This window comes from Anopheles coustani, chromosome 3, assembly GCF_943734705.1.
Source record: "Anopheles coustani chromosome 3, idAnoCousDA_361_x.2, whole genome shotgun sequence".
NCBI lineage: Eukaryota > Metazoa > Arthropoda > Insecta > Diptera > Culicidae > Anopheles > Anopheles coustani.
Window position 1 is genome coordinate 41,506,144 of NC_071288.1, and position 17,391 is coordinate 41,523,534.

At 45.4% G+C, this 17,391-nt stretch overlaps 1 protein-coding gene across 1 annotated transcript in view; it reads left to right on the forward strand.

Annotated features, from left to right (window-relative positions):
* The first annotated feature begins 537 nt into the window (after positions 1 to 537).
* The window catches only part of LOC131261281 (mushroom body large-type Kenyon cell-specific protein 1), an 83,154-nt gene continuing 66,300 nt past the window's right edge, over positions 538 to 17,391 (forward strand). The window contains exon 1 of the mRNA XM_058263283.1: positions 538 to 814. Within this exon, the coding sequence (XP_058119266.1) occupies positions 721 to 814 (94 nt within the window). The 5' untranslated portion in view covers positions 538 to 720. The remainder of the gene's footprint in view (positions 815 to 17,391) is intronic.

Below are 17,391 nucleotides of genomic sequence, written 5' to 3' on the forward strand. Positions count from 1 at the left end.
ATCGAAGGATACGGCGTTTTTTTTTCGTTCCACAATTTATCACTCCTATTTCCCCCTCTCCCCTTTTTTAATATTCTTTTACATTAATTTTCTCTAATTGTGTTTCCTCGTTGGCTTTCTTCCATTTCCATCCGCAGGATTCGAGCTGTGGTCGTCCGCGGGAGCAGTTTTGTACGTGTGCCGGTGTTGGTATCCGGATCGCGCCCGCTTTGTGCCCGAGCCCGTGTGCCGCCGGATGTTGGTGGTTTCCAGATTTCATTTCCGGTCGATCCGTACACACACACACACGTGCGCGCGTGCTGTTGAAGACGGTGTGCATTATGTGCAGTAGAGAAGTGTTGTTTTCTTGCTGCCGCGCGGTGAACGGACGATTGCAAAACGGGTGTAAACTGCAGTGAGCGGACTTCGGGCGGACGTTAGTTTTCCACAAAAATATACCAACAACAGGTGTGCCAGTGCGGCATCAACTTTCCCGTTCAGTTGCCGTTTCCTTAGAAGCGAGTTTTTCCAATCGCGAAAAGAAAATCCGGAAAAGAATCGAATCAAAAAGAAACTGCCCCCCCCGCGGAGTGGCAGTTGGCGAACGGCGGCTGGAAGCCCCGCACGAGGAAGTGCATCTCGGCATCGTTGGCCACCTGTGGCTTCGTGAGCCGGGAAAACCGGGCAGCGCACGGTTCCGATGCGGAGACGCTGAGCCAACAAACAAACCCGAAACGAACGATGGCGGACTGCTCGTACGCGCGCTGCGTCCAAGAGCGCCGCTACATAAGACGCGAGCTGGCCAAGTGGACCAAAAACATGGTGTACATAGTCGGTAAGTGGATTCCAGGGGTTACTTTTTTGTTTTAGCTTTCCATTTCCCGGTCTCCTGTTTCCCCATTATTTACCACCCGGCGCACAAAAACGGGCGAAATAGCATGTTGTTCGGGAAGCTATCATAGCGGGTCGAGAAATTAGCGCACCTTGAGCTGCAACACTCGCATGCGATTGCACCGGGCATATTTATAAAGGCTTTTCCTTGAAGCACGCTTTCCCTTGGCCTAGTGTCAGCTTCGTAGAAATAATTGATACCCGCGACTCCATCACAAATGTTTGCTACCGATACCCGTTTTGTGGCCGTTTTAAAGTGAAGGTTTTCCAATCCTTAGCCACGTTTACCTTATTTTCTCTCCTTCTTTCTCTCTCTCTCGCTATTCGTGTTCTTCTCTTTACCGGTCGCTCTCTGCGAAAGCGCGTTTGGGTGTTTTTCTTTTTCGTTTTTGCTACCGCCGTGTTGCATCGATTTTGCGTCTTACTTCCGGAGGAAAATAGTTCCTTTTTATGTTCCTCGCCCCTCGTCGTGGTGTGAATAAAAGTGTGCGACGAGGAAAGGCCCCCCATCTACCTTCCTCTCTCCCTCCCTCCGCCGGAGAATGGGTGGAAATGGAAGCGGAAGATGCCGAAGACTGTATTAGTGTGTCCGCTTTGGAGCGAGGGCTGTGCAACAAGTGAGTTTTCCGCACGTTTTGTGTGTGTTTTTCCTCCGTCGGATGCTTCTCGGTAAAGCTGGCTTCTCTTTTCGGTCTTATTTTTCCTACCCTCCAGCTCCCGGTGGGGTTTTTCCCATTTTTCCTCCCTTCTCTCCTACTTTTTTTTCGCTTTTTGTCATCCATGTTATCTCGTAACTTCGCTCACTGCTTCCCCACGCCTCGCCCATTGGCAGTGTGACTAGCAATGGTCTTGGCAATGGCGCACCCCGTCGTCGTCGTCGTCTGCTGCAGCTGTTGTTGTTGTTGTTGTTGTGGAAGTGGGGGAAAAAGGATCAAAACGATCCGTAGGACGCGCGTTCGAAGTGCACTCCAGCACGGCAGCCGTACTACACAGAGAAAGAAAGACTTTGTACATAAACGGAACAGAGTATTCCAGACACCAAAGCACACACACACACACGGCACGCACATGCATTGGCGCATTGTGTCTCTCTTTCTGTCGAAGGCGATTCCGAAAAGTAGTCCCTCGAGGAGGACGATGGAGTTGCATGGTGGTTCATTCGGTGCACAGGAAATATAATCAGGTTTTGCGCTTGTGTGTCAGCCGTTGCCACCCAGAAACCACCCCCCCCCCTCCCCCTCCTTCCCCCTTCACCAAATAAACTTGAGGGCTTTTTGTGTGGCCTTCCTTCTGGAGCTTCCTGTGCAAACACGAAAATACCAGCTCCCGGGTGCTCCCCCGTTTGCATCCCCGTTCCGCGTCACTCACCTCAATAAAGCCACTCCATCGGTTGGGTGCTGCACTCAGTAAACCGATCAATTTTTGTTGTATAACGCGGCCCTGCATTGAAACCGGCGAGCCCCAACCGGAAGACGGTGGGTGGGCCACGTCCTAGACAACGAAGAAAGCATCCTACCCCCCAGTCTGGCCAACCCACCGTCGTCCCTGTCGAAGGGAAGTGAAGGCGGAGAAGAACCATCAGCCCAAGGAGTGCCATCTCCTTAGTGGAAAGGTTGCACTTTTCTTTATCGCCTTTCGGTCGTGCCTCGGCTGCATCGTTCCCTCCTCGCACCCTCGGTAAAAGTTCTTCGAAGCCACCTCCATGCCGAAAAACTCAGCAGGAAGGAAAGGAAATGTCACTTCCTTACTGTTCCTTCTGTTCACCCAGCACCCGGTCTCTCCCTTCGAGGACATTATTGGGGGGTGGTGCTGTGGTGGTGGTCCCATTTTCGAACTCTCTTTCTCTCTCTCTCCTATACTGCTCACCCGCTGGAAAGGGCCACGAGTCGAAGACGGACTGTTTTCGCCGTCAGAATTGGGATAAAACACGTGACTGCACCGCCCCAGACGCCTGCCTTTTCGGTCGGGAGTGGAGCATACGATGGTGGTAGTGGTACGACGGGACGTATGTACTCGAGCGCTGCCATTCGAACAGGCAACAGGTTTCCGTTTCCGAACGACGAAAACAACGACAAACGACGACGACAACGACGACGACGATGGGAAGGAAAAGTTTTCTTTGGGTACCAAATCGGTTTCCAAACGTACCCTCCTCCCCCAAACCGCTCCCCGGTAGCCCCCGGTGCATTGTGGCGTCCGTCTGTGTGTGTGTGCGGGGAATGTTTGTGTGGCTTCCCGTGGCAGCTGGCGCTCGCGGAAAACAGATGGCATCTGGCGTGGTCTTTTCACACAATAAATCACAATGGCAGCGGGCCCGATATTGAGCCGATTGATGGCGGAATCGTCGCAAACCGAAATGGATCCGCGGAATGATGATAAAACGATGCGTTAGACAATCAATAAAATCAATTTGCCTCACGGTGGAGCTTCACGATTGATTTGTGGCCGCCGTTTGCCGTTCCTTGCTGGGGAAACGATCGGCACACTTTAAACGTCGATTCAAACCAACCTTCCGAGGTATTTATTTTTTATAACTTCCTGCAGTTCATATGTAAGACACTTTACAGATTCGTTAAGAAAAACTTAAAATTTATTAAAGATAAACTAGCTTAAGTAATATAATTCAATTACCCTCTCATTTTAGTGTGATTACATACTCCATAGTGACCTTGATAAGCCAGATTATTTTCAAAGGTTTCTCGTAATGAAAAGTTTAGTCCGGTTTGAAGCAAGATGTGATATGCGGAGAACCCGGTGGATATTAAGGATCTCACATACATCCAGAGGATCTTGCATTGTAGTTGATAAGGTTGATTAAGCTTTGCCGATGCGGTCTTTCTGTGTTGAGTGCACCGATTCAAGTTTTCTATTGGGTCACATCTCCTGGAGTATTGCACAGTTTTCTAGAAATTTTTGTATAGGAACCGATTCTTATATGTGTTTTGTTTTGGTTTGAAAAATGCTGATATACTCGTTTGTGAATAGAGAATGAAGTCTACTTCTGACCCAAATTTTCTTTCTGACTAAACTCAACAGAAACATTTAAAGCTCCAAATAAATATCGTGAGGATGTAGAACAGTTCAGATGTTTGTGCCTCAGAACGTATGAGACATGTTTAAACCGCGATCGATTCGGGATTAGGATTTAAGGCACACAAAACAGTGGGTTGGAGAAGGTTTTGTTTTTTGTAATCTAATAAGCAAAATTAACTCCTCAAATGAATTCTTCAGTGAAAATTACTCTAAAAGTTGGAGAAGAAAATTTTAGAGGACAGTTTCAAAATCAATGAGAGGAAGATTTTAGTTTAGATTGAAAAGTAGTGTTATAGCTATGAAGTAAGTATCAAGTAAACGTCAAAGGAATACGCCCCGGTGGCAAAATCAGCATGCTTTCTCGTTCTGTCCAATTGACAATTGATACCGCCAGAACGAGAAAGCATGATGATTTTGCCACCAGGGCGGTAGCAACTAGACAAGATTAAGCAACATTTTCAGAAATTCGTTTGAATTGAAGAAAACAGTTGTGAAGAAAATGGTTCCTCAAAATGCTAAATGGGGGAATGTGATGTGAATTATTTTTAATAATTTTGCTTAAACCCAAAACACATTTTTAAAGTGGAACCAGTTATAAAAACAAATAAATCTTAAAGCAATGTATGGGCCTCTAAAACCACGTTATGAAATTCTAAGGTTTTGATTCTGATATTATTCATTTGGTTTTCAATTCAGCTAGGACGTCAATCAACAAAACTAGCAGGAAAATTTAGTTGGACAATATTTTTCAAGACATTCCTTCTTCTGTTAATAATATCATTAATTCCTTCTTTTATAATTATTAATTGTAAGTGACAGAAAACTTCCCAACGAAGACCCCATTTTCCAATCATGCACACCCTTTAACGCCACAACTAATTGCACTCTGCAGTGGCTTACCCTGTGCTTGAAATCCACTACCTTTGAACAGCAACTAGTGGTCGCTACTCGAGTGCATCCTCGTCGCCCTCATCAGCACGTCGGACATCCGGAGCGGCACTTCTGCACCGACGTATGCCACCCGGAAGGGCTCTCGACGAAACGCACCGAATCACTTAATAACTTAATCCTTTTAACCGACACAACTGACGAGCGGCCGAAAACATTTGCCCAAACAACCGAAAACATGTGCCCAAATGTCACACAACCGTACTCCGTTCTCATGGCATGTACGTGCACGAGTGTGTATGTGTGTTGCTGAATGCTTGCTATCCTGCCATTTCCATCCAACGCTGAACGATGGTGAACGCCGGGCCGAAAGTTAAACGGCTCTCGAAATCTGAAACGATCAACTTTTTGTGGGGTAAACTTTTCGAAATTGATAGAGATAACCGGCCAGCCTGGGCTCGTTTCGCTGTTCGAGCAGAGCAGGAGGAGAGTGAAGGAATTTTATCCAGCATCGTGTCCGTGTGTTTGAGATGCGTTTAGACTCTTGCCGTACGGTACGGAACCGTTCCCATCGTCTGATTTGATTCGTTAACGTCGGACGGGAATTGTATCGTTCTTTCGTTCGCGACGAAAATACTCGATTCCGTGAACGAATCGGAGCTTCGTCGGTGTGGAATCATATCTGTTAACCTGGCTGCAGGTGGATCATGCTTTTTTGAACCGTAAAGTGTAGCCCCTTCTCGTTAAGCTGCTCGAGCTGCCAAAAGAGTGGCTAAACACAATTGAAGCTCGTGAATGTTTTCCCCGTCCCAAAACAAAACGAACGAAAGCGCAACAGGCCCACACAATCACATCCTGAAGTGTCTCTTCGTCACCGGGTGGCACTCAAAGCCCGTTACCATAAACCAACAGGATCATGCCCGACGAAACACGGACAATCGGAAAACCGGAGACTATCTCGAGCAACAAGCGGTTCGTAAAAGCGGGGTGAAATTAAAATGAAATAGACCAAAAAACAAAACAAACGTTTGCTCGAGCCAAAATGCTCCTCGTTCGTCGGATGGATGGAACGAAAGCACTCGAAACGGATGCCACAAAAAAAGCAGGACTCCCTCAGTTGGGTTTGGCTCGGCGGCCGGTTGGCGGTCGGCATAAACGGAAGCCAATTTTCCATCACCACCAACCGGACGTAGATCCAACTTTCGGCTAGTTTTTGCCTCATTCCGTGTGGGTGGAGGGTTGGTTTTTTCGTGTTTTCCTCCGTGCCCTCCGTCGGTCCTTCCTTGGAGCGGGGCTTCGAGTCTAGGAAAAATCCCACAAAATCCAGACGGAAACACGCCGGCAGACTGTTGCACATGCCCGGTTATGGCTGTCGGATTCGTTTCCTCCGTACTCGTTCTGCTGAATGGGCACCCGTTGGAAAGGAAAAAGATGGGAGGTGGGGGGCGGAGGACTTTTGGCAGGTTGCCGCTGGAAACCAGTGGCCACGGACAGAACGCAGTCGGTGTCGGAGTGGGTAACTTTTCTGGCTGGGCTTCGTTACCTGTTGGTTACTATGTTGTGCTTTCGTGCGGTGACTAGCTTTAGGGCCAACCGATGCCTGACTGGGAAGGGTGCAATAAGGATGTTTTAATGGGATCAGTTTTCAAAATTTTATTTTTGTTAGTTTTTATTTGTTTGAACTCAACAAATTGCCTTCTTAATAAAAACAGTGGTCATTTTTATGGTAATTTTTTATTTCCAACCGGCTTTCCAACGGCTTTTTAAATTCAATGCTAAATATAAAACAATAATTTCAGATCTTTTTGGTCAATCATTTTCATAGTCGACCACTCCTACAATTCTTTTTATGGGTAATTTGGCTGCTTTTTATTACACGGTATAACTCCGACGTTTTTTTATAATTTTTCAACGGTTTCATTTTTCTATATTTGTTGCTATCTTTTGGAACAAATATCCTATAAAATTTCATCCTTAAAAATTTGAACGTGTGTTTTGATGTTTTCTGCAAATATTCCAAAAAAAGTTGAAAAATTACATTTTGGGATATTGTTGCGCTTAATTATTATTATAGGATTGTTTAGTTTTAAACCTTAAATTTATGTTGGTGTTTTGCAATACAAACAGACTTGACTATGTGTACTTTCTCTTTATTGATAACTTAAGTCTTCACTTTTAATATATATAATTTGAGTCGTCACCCTACTCTTTTAGTAAATTTACTACAACAAAATTTATCCAGAGATAAACAACATTAAACAGTTCTGTGTTTTTGCTCATACACAAAACAAGAAATTAAGAACTTTTTCCAATAATCATATCAAAGATAGATAATTTAAAACAACCAAAACACACAAAACACTTTCTCTACCAAGCAATTATCGCATTTGAAAAGAAACCTAAATTTTAACCTAAGACTACCAGGCGTCTCCATTTGTGACGGATTTGGTTTTGTTTTTCGTTTGAATCACGATTCAATGAGCGATGGAGATTGTTTTCCCGTGTTCCCGTTATCCTTCGTGTGTTTTGAAAGTGATCCAACCAACCTACACGCGGGATCCATTTCATCTGGTGGCACGATATTTTTTTCTACTTGCGCCTGCCATACAAGTGGTGTTCTGTTAAAAGCGTTACCAGAACCGTACGTTGAACGTCCGGTTCCTTCGGGGATCGTGCGAACGGAGCGCGTCAAATTTTTGCACCAAACATCAAACCACCGAACGGTCAACGCGGCCAGACAATCGACTTCCCGGATGGAGGCATTTTATCTAAGTGCCGGCCGGGACTCCTTCCCGTGCCGTGAGGGACTTTTCGTGTGTACCGTTTCGGCCGGGCGGATATGGTTTGTTTGCCGTGCGGTCCCAAACTCGCGTCCGCCAGCGACGGTGGCTCGGAATGCCGTCAGGCCGGTGCTCGCGCGCGCTCGAAGATACGAAGATAATTTCCCGAGCAGTAACCGGGCCGCCGGTGGTTTGGTTTGGTTATTTTTCGACGGCACATAACGATGGCGTGTCGTCGCGGCGGAAGTTGGCTGCGTGCCAATACGCGGCGGTACGATGGAGTGCTTCGCTTGACTTTGCCGGCAGAAACACTTGTTGATGGTTACGGTTCTGCCAGGGGAGGTTGAGTCGATTCAACCGGTTGCAGAGATTCGAAGCCAGCCTCGGACCGCGCGCTGTTTGGTGGACGTTGGCGAAGGACGCGAGAATTCGTGCTGTGGGACGCTTGTGATTGCAAATTCGGTCGGGTGGTCGCGATGGTGGGGCGTGTGCGATGGGGTGGGGGTTGTGACAGTAGTTAGAGATAGTGTCGGATTGGCCGGATGAATGGAATGGTTGGCGAAAGTTTGCTTCTTGCTAGTCCTATTGTTACTACATCCGGTAGCAGCATCAACCAGCAGCATAATGTTCGAGCGCATTGTGGACATTGTTTAGAAACCAAGAGAACCGGCGGGGGATCCACTAGAAGGGGTATACTAACCCTGTTAAATCACTATATCACAAGAGAAGGGATATTTCACACCTGTTGCGTAGCCCTAGTCAGATAATCAGCAACGTAAACTACCTCCTTAACGGGAGGATCGCAACCTTAATCATCCTCATCGATTTGCATGTTGAATTCCGGCCAATAGTGTCCGCGGTTTCTTTACTTTAAGTATTACTGAGCGAAGTTCATAAAGATATATTTCCTTACATAAAACGTTTTTTTAATATGAAATTTTTTTAGAACTTTGAGATAAATTCTCTAATTGTGAAAACCAAAATAGCTGTTTTTATGACAGCGACATACGAATTGGTTAACACTGCAAAGTTTTCTTGTTACTCTTACTTTGCAAAATATCAATTTAACTGTCTTTGTTTGTTAGTCTCATTTTTAAAATGTTTTTTTTTCAATTTATATAAAGAATGAATACCAAAAATGTTACATATCACTGTTTTCAAATATTACCATTGAGCAACGAAACGTTGAAAGTATATCATTCCAATACTGTGCTTTTCGTGTTTGTCAATACTTAAATAGATTGTTTAGTAAATAATTTTACACAAATTACTTCGAATGTATTCTTAAATTGAGGTAAAAACATGCGTTATGCTTAGTATTTCTTCTATTATCACATCTTTTCACATGTTTACGTAATAAAACAAACAGGAAAGTGTTTCTCAAAACTGTACATTTGATCACACAATTTTCTGTAGTAAAGATTTTATATTGCCATTGACAACGTACCAATCCATTTCCAATTAATTTCCATAACTTTGACTTTATTTCTTATTACAATAACCATGAAAATTTTCAAGCAAGAGTTTCCTGATTAGCTATTATAGATCCATATCTTCAAATTAGAGCAGTTTACACGGTTTTCAGTGAAATGGGACCATAAAAGAATGAATATTTGCTCTACACACAATATACTTGCTAGAAACTTCTCGTATCCACATTATATGTGGATCCTCCCATACAACAAATAAAGGAACTTTACAAGTTGACAAAATATTGAAAATATGCTTGAATTGGACAAACATACTTTTAGTAAATAAAAATCCAACATGGCACTTGTACTGACATTGAAGTTTGGATACTGTTGGTACTACATCAATTTACCTTTAACTGATTTGGTAGAGAAACGTTTAATCATGTTGAGACTCGCCGTTTCAGTCGCAACATTCAGCTGACTTCACGCTAAGAATAGTCCTCTGCGAACTTGCTCTACTCACAATCCCCCGCAAGATTGGCTTCACGCGGAGCATACGCACGGTTGTTTAAGCCGAGCAACAGGTTGTCATTTTCCAGCCATTGTGGTGTTCCCTCCGCCATCCCCCGGCATCCGGTTGCGTCCTGCCACCTTCGCAACTGTTGAACCAACTGTGTTTGGTTGCGAGTGCCAACGTCTGCGAGTCTCGAAAGTGCTCCAGCACCGATGGAGTCGTATCTTTTGGTTGGGTTGGACGGATGAGATTGGATCGTTTGGTTTGTACCCGAGTACGGGTTCATCTGCCACACGTTGTGCGCTAGATGGTGCATTCGTGTTGTTCTTCGTGTATCATTTGCCCGTTTAAGGACACTTTTGGCTAAGCCGGTTAAAGTTCCCTCGAGAGGGCCAAATTTGACTTTTGGGGCTCTTTCCCTCATGCTTCTTGGCAAGCTGCTTTTTAACAAACTTGAGTCGAAGAGTTGACGTGATAAGAACTATTTACAATATTTCATTTTCTAGTGAATTCGAAACAAACCGTTTCTATTTGATTGTAAATGAAAACACTATCGAAAGACGATCTTTTCAAACATCAGTAGCTTTTGCTTCGTACAGCGCGACGTTGCTATGGAAACTCCAGCGAGTTGCAAAAGCACTCCAACATTGCCGGGGTTGGCTGGGGAAAGGCTATCGAACTTCGATTTCAGTCCGAGCTCATCGCCGGAGCCTTTCCCGGAACTCGCCAACGGAAGATCCTGGGTTCGGTTTGGCGTAGATTTTCTTTTTTCACCGACATAAGTTTTTTTTCGTTTTCGCTGCACGGAAGACGAAAAATCGTTGCTACTTTCTTGCACGCACACTTTCTCTCTTTCTCTCTCTGTCTCTGTCTCTTGCGTCTCTGTCACCATCCCTGTTGCATCGTTTTCCGGTCATGTCCAGTGCGGCTCGTACACATACAAAAGTCCCGACATTTCCCGACCAAAACTAACGAAATATAGAAAAACGCCCCATTCCTTTGCGCCGACTTCTTTGCCGACGGTCCGAAAGTCTGCCACCGGATCAGCAAGCGGGGCAAACAGGCGGAAATGGTCAAAGGAAAGCAAAACACCCTGCTCCGAAACTTACTCCCGATCCCGGCTGGAGGAAGAAATGGAAGAAGACGCGGACGAGGAACGAGGGAAGCAAAAATTAATGATTTTTTTCACATCCTTTCCCAACCGGACGATCCGCCATCGTCGCCGTTGTCGGCTGGTCGCGGTGCTCGGTTTCGGGCAGGATCTAATTTTTTCCCCCTCGACAACCCCCCTCTCTCCCGGCACCCCCCGATGTCGCCACTTCCGACGGGACAGCACGATGCGACCCGGGTCGCGATGCACAACGCTGCCAACGATGCGCTTCCTTATGTGCTTATTTATTATTCATTTCCATCCTCCACACCCCTCTTCCAACCCCGACCACCTACCCCCTCCCCCATCAAAACCCCGTGGAAAGGCGTGAGATGGCGCTCGGGAACGAAACGCGATATTGGGTCCCTTCGCTTCCTCCCTCAGAGCCCCCGCCAGACGCCTCCATTCCATCGGGGAGTGGGCGGAAGGGTGGATGTGAATGTGTGTGCTTGCGTGTGTGAGCTTGTGTACTGCTCGTGCCAGTGTCTACCAGTGCTCCTCGAGTGCTCTCGAAGGGTCAATGCAAAAACCGAATATCAAAGCCCGAGCTCCTGCCCTCATTCCAACTGCTTCCGGACTTGACTCTGGCTTCCCGAGAGCTGTAGGAAAAAAAAAGTCTCCCCCGTTCCACTCCCGCTCTCGTTCGCCTCATCGAGGGCGTGGGGATCGCCGCCCGGGAATACTTTTGCATCTTGAGCGGAATGTCCAGTTCGGGAGTTTTCGTTAAACCAAACACAAAAAATGCATTTCTCGACCACCCACTTCCCCTCGACGTCTTGCACTTTTCACTATGTGCGCGTACCGTGCTAAAAGTGGGATTGCGAAAGGCAGTGGTAAGTTTGGGAAAAACGGGTGTATGAACAGTCGACGAGGGTCAATGGGAGTGTTTTTTCATAATTTTAATTTTTAGAATTAGCAGCTTAAGTTGAGTTGAGTTAATTGATGTACTACTGTGTCCAAAAAGTAAGGTGACATTGGTACGCAAACTGTGCACGTCCAAGGTATTGGCGGATTATTATTTTTTTATTGTCGAAATATGTGTTTTTGACTTCTTCAGCAAGTTTCATGTAAAAATATTCATCAGGATAGGAGATATGATTATTTTACATATATGATATATGAGTACATTTGCAAAGTAGAAAAAATGTATTTAAATTCATCTATGGGTAACAATTTTTTTTTAGAACGGTTTGGGATTTTAAAATTTTTTTTGTGAAATTTAAAATTTTACCCTTGTTTAAAAGTAGGGCGTAGTTTACGAAAACGTAGTGTAAAATAAGGCAAAAGGGTATTGTTTCGCTTAATTTACATCTTAAAACGGATCCACAAAAAGTGAATTCAATCAAAACGCTTGTGAAAGAAAATTGAAGGCAAACAAACTATCTACTTTACTGTTATCCTCCTACTTTAAAAAAAAGCTATCAACTGGTTTGGTTTTCCTTAAAAATGAAATACTTACTAGCCTCGATTAGTCTTGATACGCAAGGTTTAAGAGAATCGCATTGCATCGAGATTTTTTATTTTAGATATTCAAAAATTTTGTTTTCAATGTGCTTAAAACAATAAATCGAAAACAGATCCTTCAAAAAATTGAAAAAAACAACATGCCCGAAAAAATGGCCATAAATTCAGGTTAGAGTGAGTGACAAACGTGAATTTACTCAATAAACATACTTTTCTCAATTATATTTAAGCGTTTTTGTTTTATATTGAATCAAATATTTATCAGCTTTCTCAATCAATAAACTCCATAGTTTTATAAATGATTTTAAGGAATAGTTCACCCGTATTCCCACTGTGCTTCGGGGAAAACGAATAGTGTATAAAAATTGCATCAGCCACTAACTTCCCCTTCCATCCAACTACCTCCTTTAGCTTCGAAAGGAACCTCGAACGGCGCTGGAAGGCATCGGAAGGGACGAAATTCGGGGAAGCGGATTTTTTCCAGATATTTTCCTCGTTGCATTTCCATCCCTCTTTCCCGCTTTCTCTCCTTCTTTCTCTATTGCGTGGCTCACTCCGTTTCGGCTTTGCCTTTAACATTTTTCAACCGTTCGCCTTTGGGTCGCGGCGTTTTCTTCACTCGCCTGTCGTTGGCTTCTTCTTAGCGCGTTGCAACAGGCGTAATTTTTTCTATCTTCACTCCAAGCGCTCTTCGCCCCTATCCCCTCGGTTAGTGCAGAGGAAAAGCGGCTCTGCTTCCACCGACCGGTTGAAGTCGAGGAAGGTGTTTTTCTTTTCTGTGTCTGTGTGTTTTTTTTTCGTTTCCCTCCTGTTTCTACTATCCACCCGCCTCTCTTCCCTGGCCCCCGAACCCGTTTTCCCATCCAAACTTGGTACGCTTGATGCACAAAGCGCAAATGCTGGCGCACACACAGAGCCATCGCAAATACCTACACATTGGGGCGGAAGTATGGAGCTCGCCTGGCTTTTTCCGTTTTTTCAGTCACGGATTCGGGGTGGCCCCGGCGGCCATCCTAGCTGACCAGCTTCACAAATTCCACCGGTGGACCCCGCTGTTATTTTATATACATTTTCAGCGACCAAACCGATGGAGCAGAATGGAAAGGCAACGCCACCGAGCGCCCCGGGACGGTTGGAAAAGTTTGTCCGGGCCGCTCCTTAAAAATAGTGCGACCATCCGGGACGGGTTTACTTTGCTTCTGTTCGCTTTTTCCCATTTTTTTTCTACCCTTTGCCAACTTCCTTCCCCACGATGTCCGTCATTTGGCCATCTGTTGCAAACGGAACCGAAACCTACTTTCTCACCCATTCCGGATGCACCATTTCGGTGTGCGGGTGTGTTGCTGCCTCCTTCCAACGGTCTCAATATGTATCCTTTCTTTCTTTGCGTTTCACAATGGCCGGAAAGAATGGATTGTTGCCGGGGTAGTTTTTGAGGATTTTCCTATATACTTTGAGCTTTCTTGTTTTTTTGTCGTTCCTAGAAAAAATTAAATTATTCCTTTTCGACCCGCAGTTATGCTGTTCCATTAGTAATTTTAATATATTATGTCTATTTATCACTGGTTCAACACTTTGTCGTGGAGTTTTATATTAATTATCTTCCTAATGTATACCATTTTTATGCTAAGCCAGTTGAACTATGTTACAATTTGTAAAATGATTATCTATTGAAAATTGTATCCTTGCCGTGACTTTAAACTGTTTTTTTTTTCAAACGTTTTTTGTTTCAAACATAAACAAACCGCATCAACAAACATGGTTTATACAAAACACCGGGCGTATCCACTTGTCGAGGCTGTAGCGAAAAACCAGTTGCGAAAACGTCAGTCTAATCGTCAACAATCCAACAGGTGGTTTCCAGTTCGGAATACGTCTTTGAAAGCATCGTCACGAGTTGCATCCGCAACAGCAAACACCCTTAACCAAGCCCTTTCACAGAACTGGAACGTAGGTCAATGGAGACGCATGGTGTTGTTTGTGGAAAAGTTTGATTATATTTTCCGAAGATGAATTACAACAAAACCGGCAAATCAAATCCCTTATTTCTTGTGCTTGTAGTGTCTTGTTTTGATCGTCAGTATTCAATTTAGTTAGACGAAAAAGCATAATTGAGTTCATTTTAATAAATTATTTCCGACAGTTTAAACAAGAATAGTTGTATGTAATGCGGGAGGCAGCATAATTCTGTTTCTAATTTTGCTATGTTTCTTCACCAAATTGCATACTTTTGTGCTTTATAAAAAAATAATATATAGACTCTGCAAGTGACTGTAAAAAACTATTCATTTTCATCTACTACGCAAAACCACCTTATACAAGTGTGAGTCCACAGATGCGCTTGTTTTTGTGGGAAAGAAACTATTTTTCCTTCACACTCTTAAATTTTAAAAGGCAAAAGAGTCTATGAAAAGGAAAGACATCGCGCGTTAATACGAAAAAAGTCCATCCTATTCGAGTGTGCGAGAAAAAGAGAAAGCATGGATAACAAAAAAAAAAGTCGTAAAAAAATCGTGAAGAGAAATAAAAATGCATCCACGAAGGACGCAGAGAGGAAGATTCGAGGGACACAGAGCCGGGCGACGGGAAGGTGTGTATGTATATAATAACATTTGGGTGCATTATGTAGTTTTCTTCCCATAGTTTTTTTTTTGCACACAGCGTCAAACAACTACGGGACACGGTTTTCCTGTTTGCCGGCCCGCGCCCCGATTCCCCGCGTTTTCCAGTAAGGGGAAAGTCGGCTTTCCTTCCCGAATTCTGCGTCCATTTTCATTCTGCGCTGCACTCAACTCCTTCGACGCACCTCAACGTCACCTACTTCCGATCGTGAGCTTTCATTTCCGTAGATTTTCTTTTTTTAAAAGCCCCACTCTCCCCCGCCGTGCCATCCGTATTTGGCCAATTTTTTGTTCACATTTAAAAATTGTTCCTCACCACCATGTTTACTGTGCTGGGAATGTGCCTGTTTGTGTGTGTGTGTGTGTGTGTGTGAGTGAGAGAGAGAAAGAGAGAGAGAGAAGGTGAAGATTTTATTTTTTTAAATCGTCTTTTTATTACCGCTCTCCACTCGTGTCTTCCCGACGGGGTTGACGGTGGCGCCGTCTTCGAGGCTACCTTCCAACCCTTCTTTCCTCAACTACCTTTTTCAGGGAGTTCCACGTTCCTTCCCTGTTTTACTTTTTTATTTTTTTGTTTTTTGCTCGTTTCGACAATTTTCGTTCGTCACTTTTCGTTCGTTCGATTCGACGCTCGTGCATCCGCTCGGACTACTTCCTTTTATAACGTGTTTTCTGGGGTTTTTCTTTTATTCGTTTTTATTTTCCTCCTCGGTCTGCCGTTTCGAGCCACCAAATCCCGAAGGATCTCGGGGCAGGACACAACCCTGCCCGCCTTCACCCGACCCGACTCGGCTCGTCCGTCTGCTGCTCGTCTGTGGGTCTTTTCTTCTCCCGCACGAACGAGCGCGCTTCTGCGTGTGTGTGTGTTTATGTTTGTATGCGATTAGATGGGTTCGTTTTTTTTTTTTGTGTGGCAACTCTTTGTTTTGTACATTTTTTAAGGACCGCTGAGCGCTGCCCCGTTCGTGCAGTCACGATGCATTTCGGCTTCCTAGTCGCTTCATCGACTTCGCGCGCTGCCTTCTCGTTTCTTCGCGCTCGCCTGCTATCTCGTTCCTGTTGCCGCTTCTCGCTCGCGCTGCACAAACACCACCGTTGGCACTATTTGGACGTGGTGGGAAAACTAGTCAAGCTCGTGGGCTTGGGGGAAGGAGCAGAGGAGGACCTGGCAGCCGTCTCTGTCTTCGTTCCACCAACCTGCGCCCCCGTCGGCCGAAATACGAATATTCGTTTGGGGTTCGCTCGGGGTTCGGCATTTTTCGGGCCATCGGGCGTTCATCGGGCGGCATCCTCCAATTTCTCCACCACCACCTGCCACCAACACCAACACCCGGAAGCGGATGCGGACAAGAAGATGTCGAATAGTGTGGCACTAGACACTATAGTGCACTAAGCGCCGCGCCTGCACTCTTCCTCCTACCTTTGGCTGGGTGGTTCGGGGTGGGGATGGGGACTTTTTCGGAACACCACCGCCCGTGAGCCACCGCTGGCGTCCCGTCCGTTGGCTGGCACATCGTCGTTTGCTTTTATTTGGACAAGTTTTTCGTCGGCGACGGCGAGTGCAACAAGTGACTCTCGCCCGGTCCGGGTCGAATCGGACGGTGTAGTAGTTCTCGAACAACAATGCCGTGCACTGCTAGTGATCCCCGGACAGTGAGATCAGGAACCCAACCCAAGCCGAGCCGAACCTTAGCCGATGCTAGGAGGCGAAATTAGTTTTTCTTTTCCTTGCCAAGTGGCATACAACCGTTGTATGCTGGAGTTTGCCAGCGCGTGTGTTGTCTTTTTTTGGACTGTAGAAAAAGGCTGACATCACCGCGGTTAACGTGTTCACCTGGAAACAATGCTGACAACACGCCACGTGTCTTGCGCCTAGTGCATAAAACCACCTGTTGGATGTGGATCCGACGATCTTCACCACGAACCCCCGTCCATACGCAGCACGCATCAGCTGACTCGCCAAGTTCGCGTGTGTACGCACCCTCCGATGGAGGCGCATGGTGTTTTTCGGTTTTGAAAAAGTGCCAAAGTGCGTTACAACAACCAAAAGACCTAGCACAGAGTGAAATAAAACTGTTTAACTGTAACTGAACACACATAAGTGAGTGAGTTAGAAGGAAATCGACTGCCGAGTCAAGCATTCAATATTCCCACGACTGCCATCTGCAAAGATGAACGATTGGAGTGGTATGACTTTCTGCAACTCAGAAACAGCTTCACTCGGTGTGCGGGGCATCATTGACCAACAGCCTAAACTACATCCTCAGCATCCCCATCGGCACCTGGCGGTGCAGCATCTGCATCACCATCGATTCTCCCCGGTGGACAGCATGGACGAAGCGGGTGAGTTGGGGATCGCTTGGTTCCATTGTAAGCAGCCGACGTCTTCGAACGTTCTACCATTGGAAGAAAGTGGCCATCTGTTCTTCTCGAAATGCCTTGCCTTTCGCCAACTCGGCTGGGCGAGGACATTTCGCTTGACTGAAGGCATGGTCTGTCGAGTGTTCCGTTCGATCGAACAAAACAGCAACCTGTTGATTCGGTTCCGTGACTGTTCGACCGGCTAACATGAGGTCTTGCCGATTTCTGAAGCCATCTAGAGCTATTTATACAACGTTTATAAATTTATTCTGGTGATTTGGTAGATGATTTATGAACT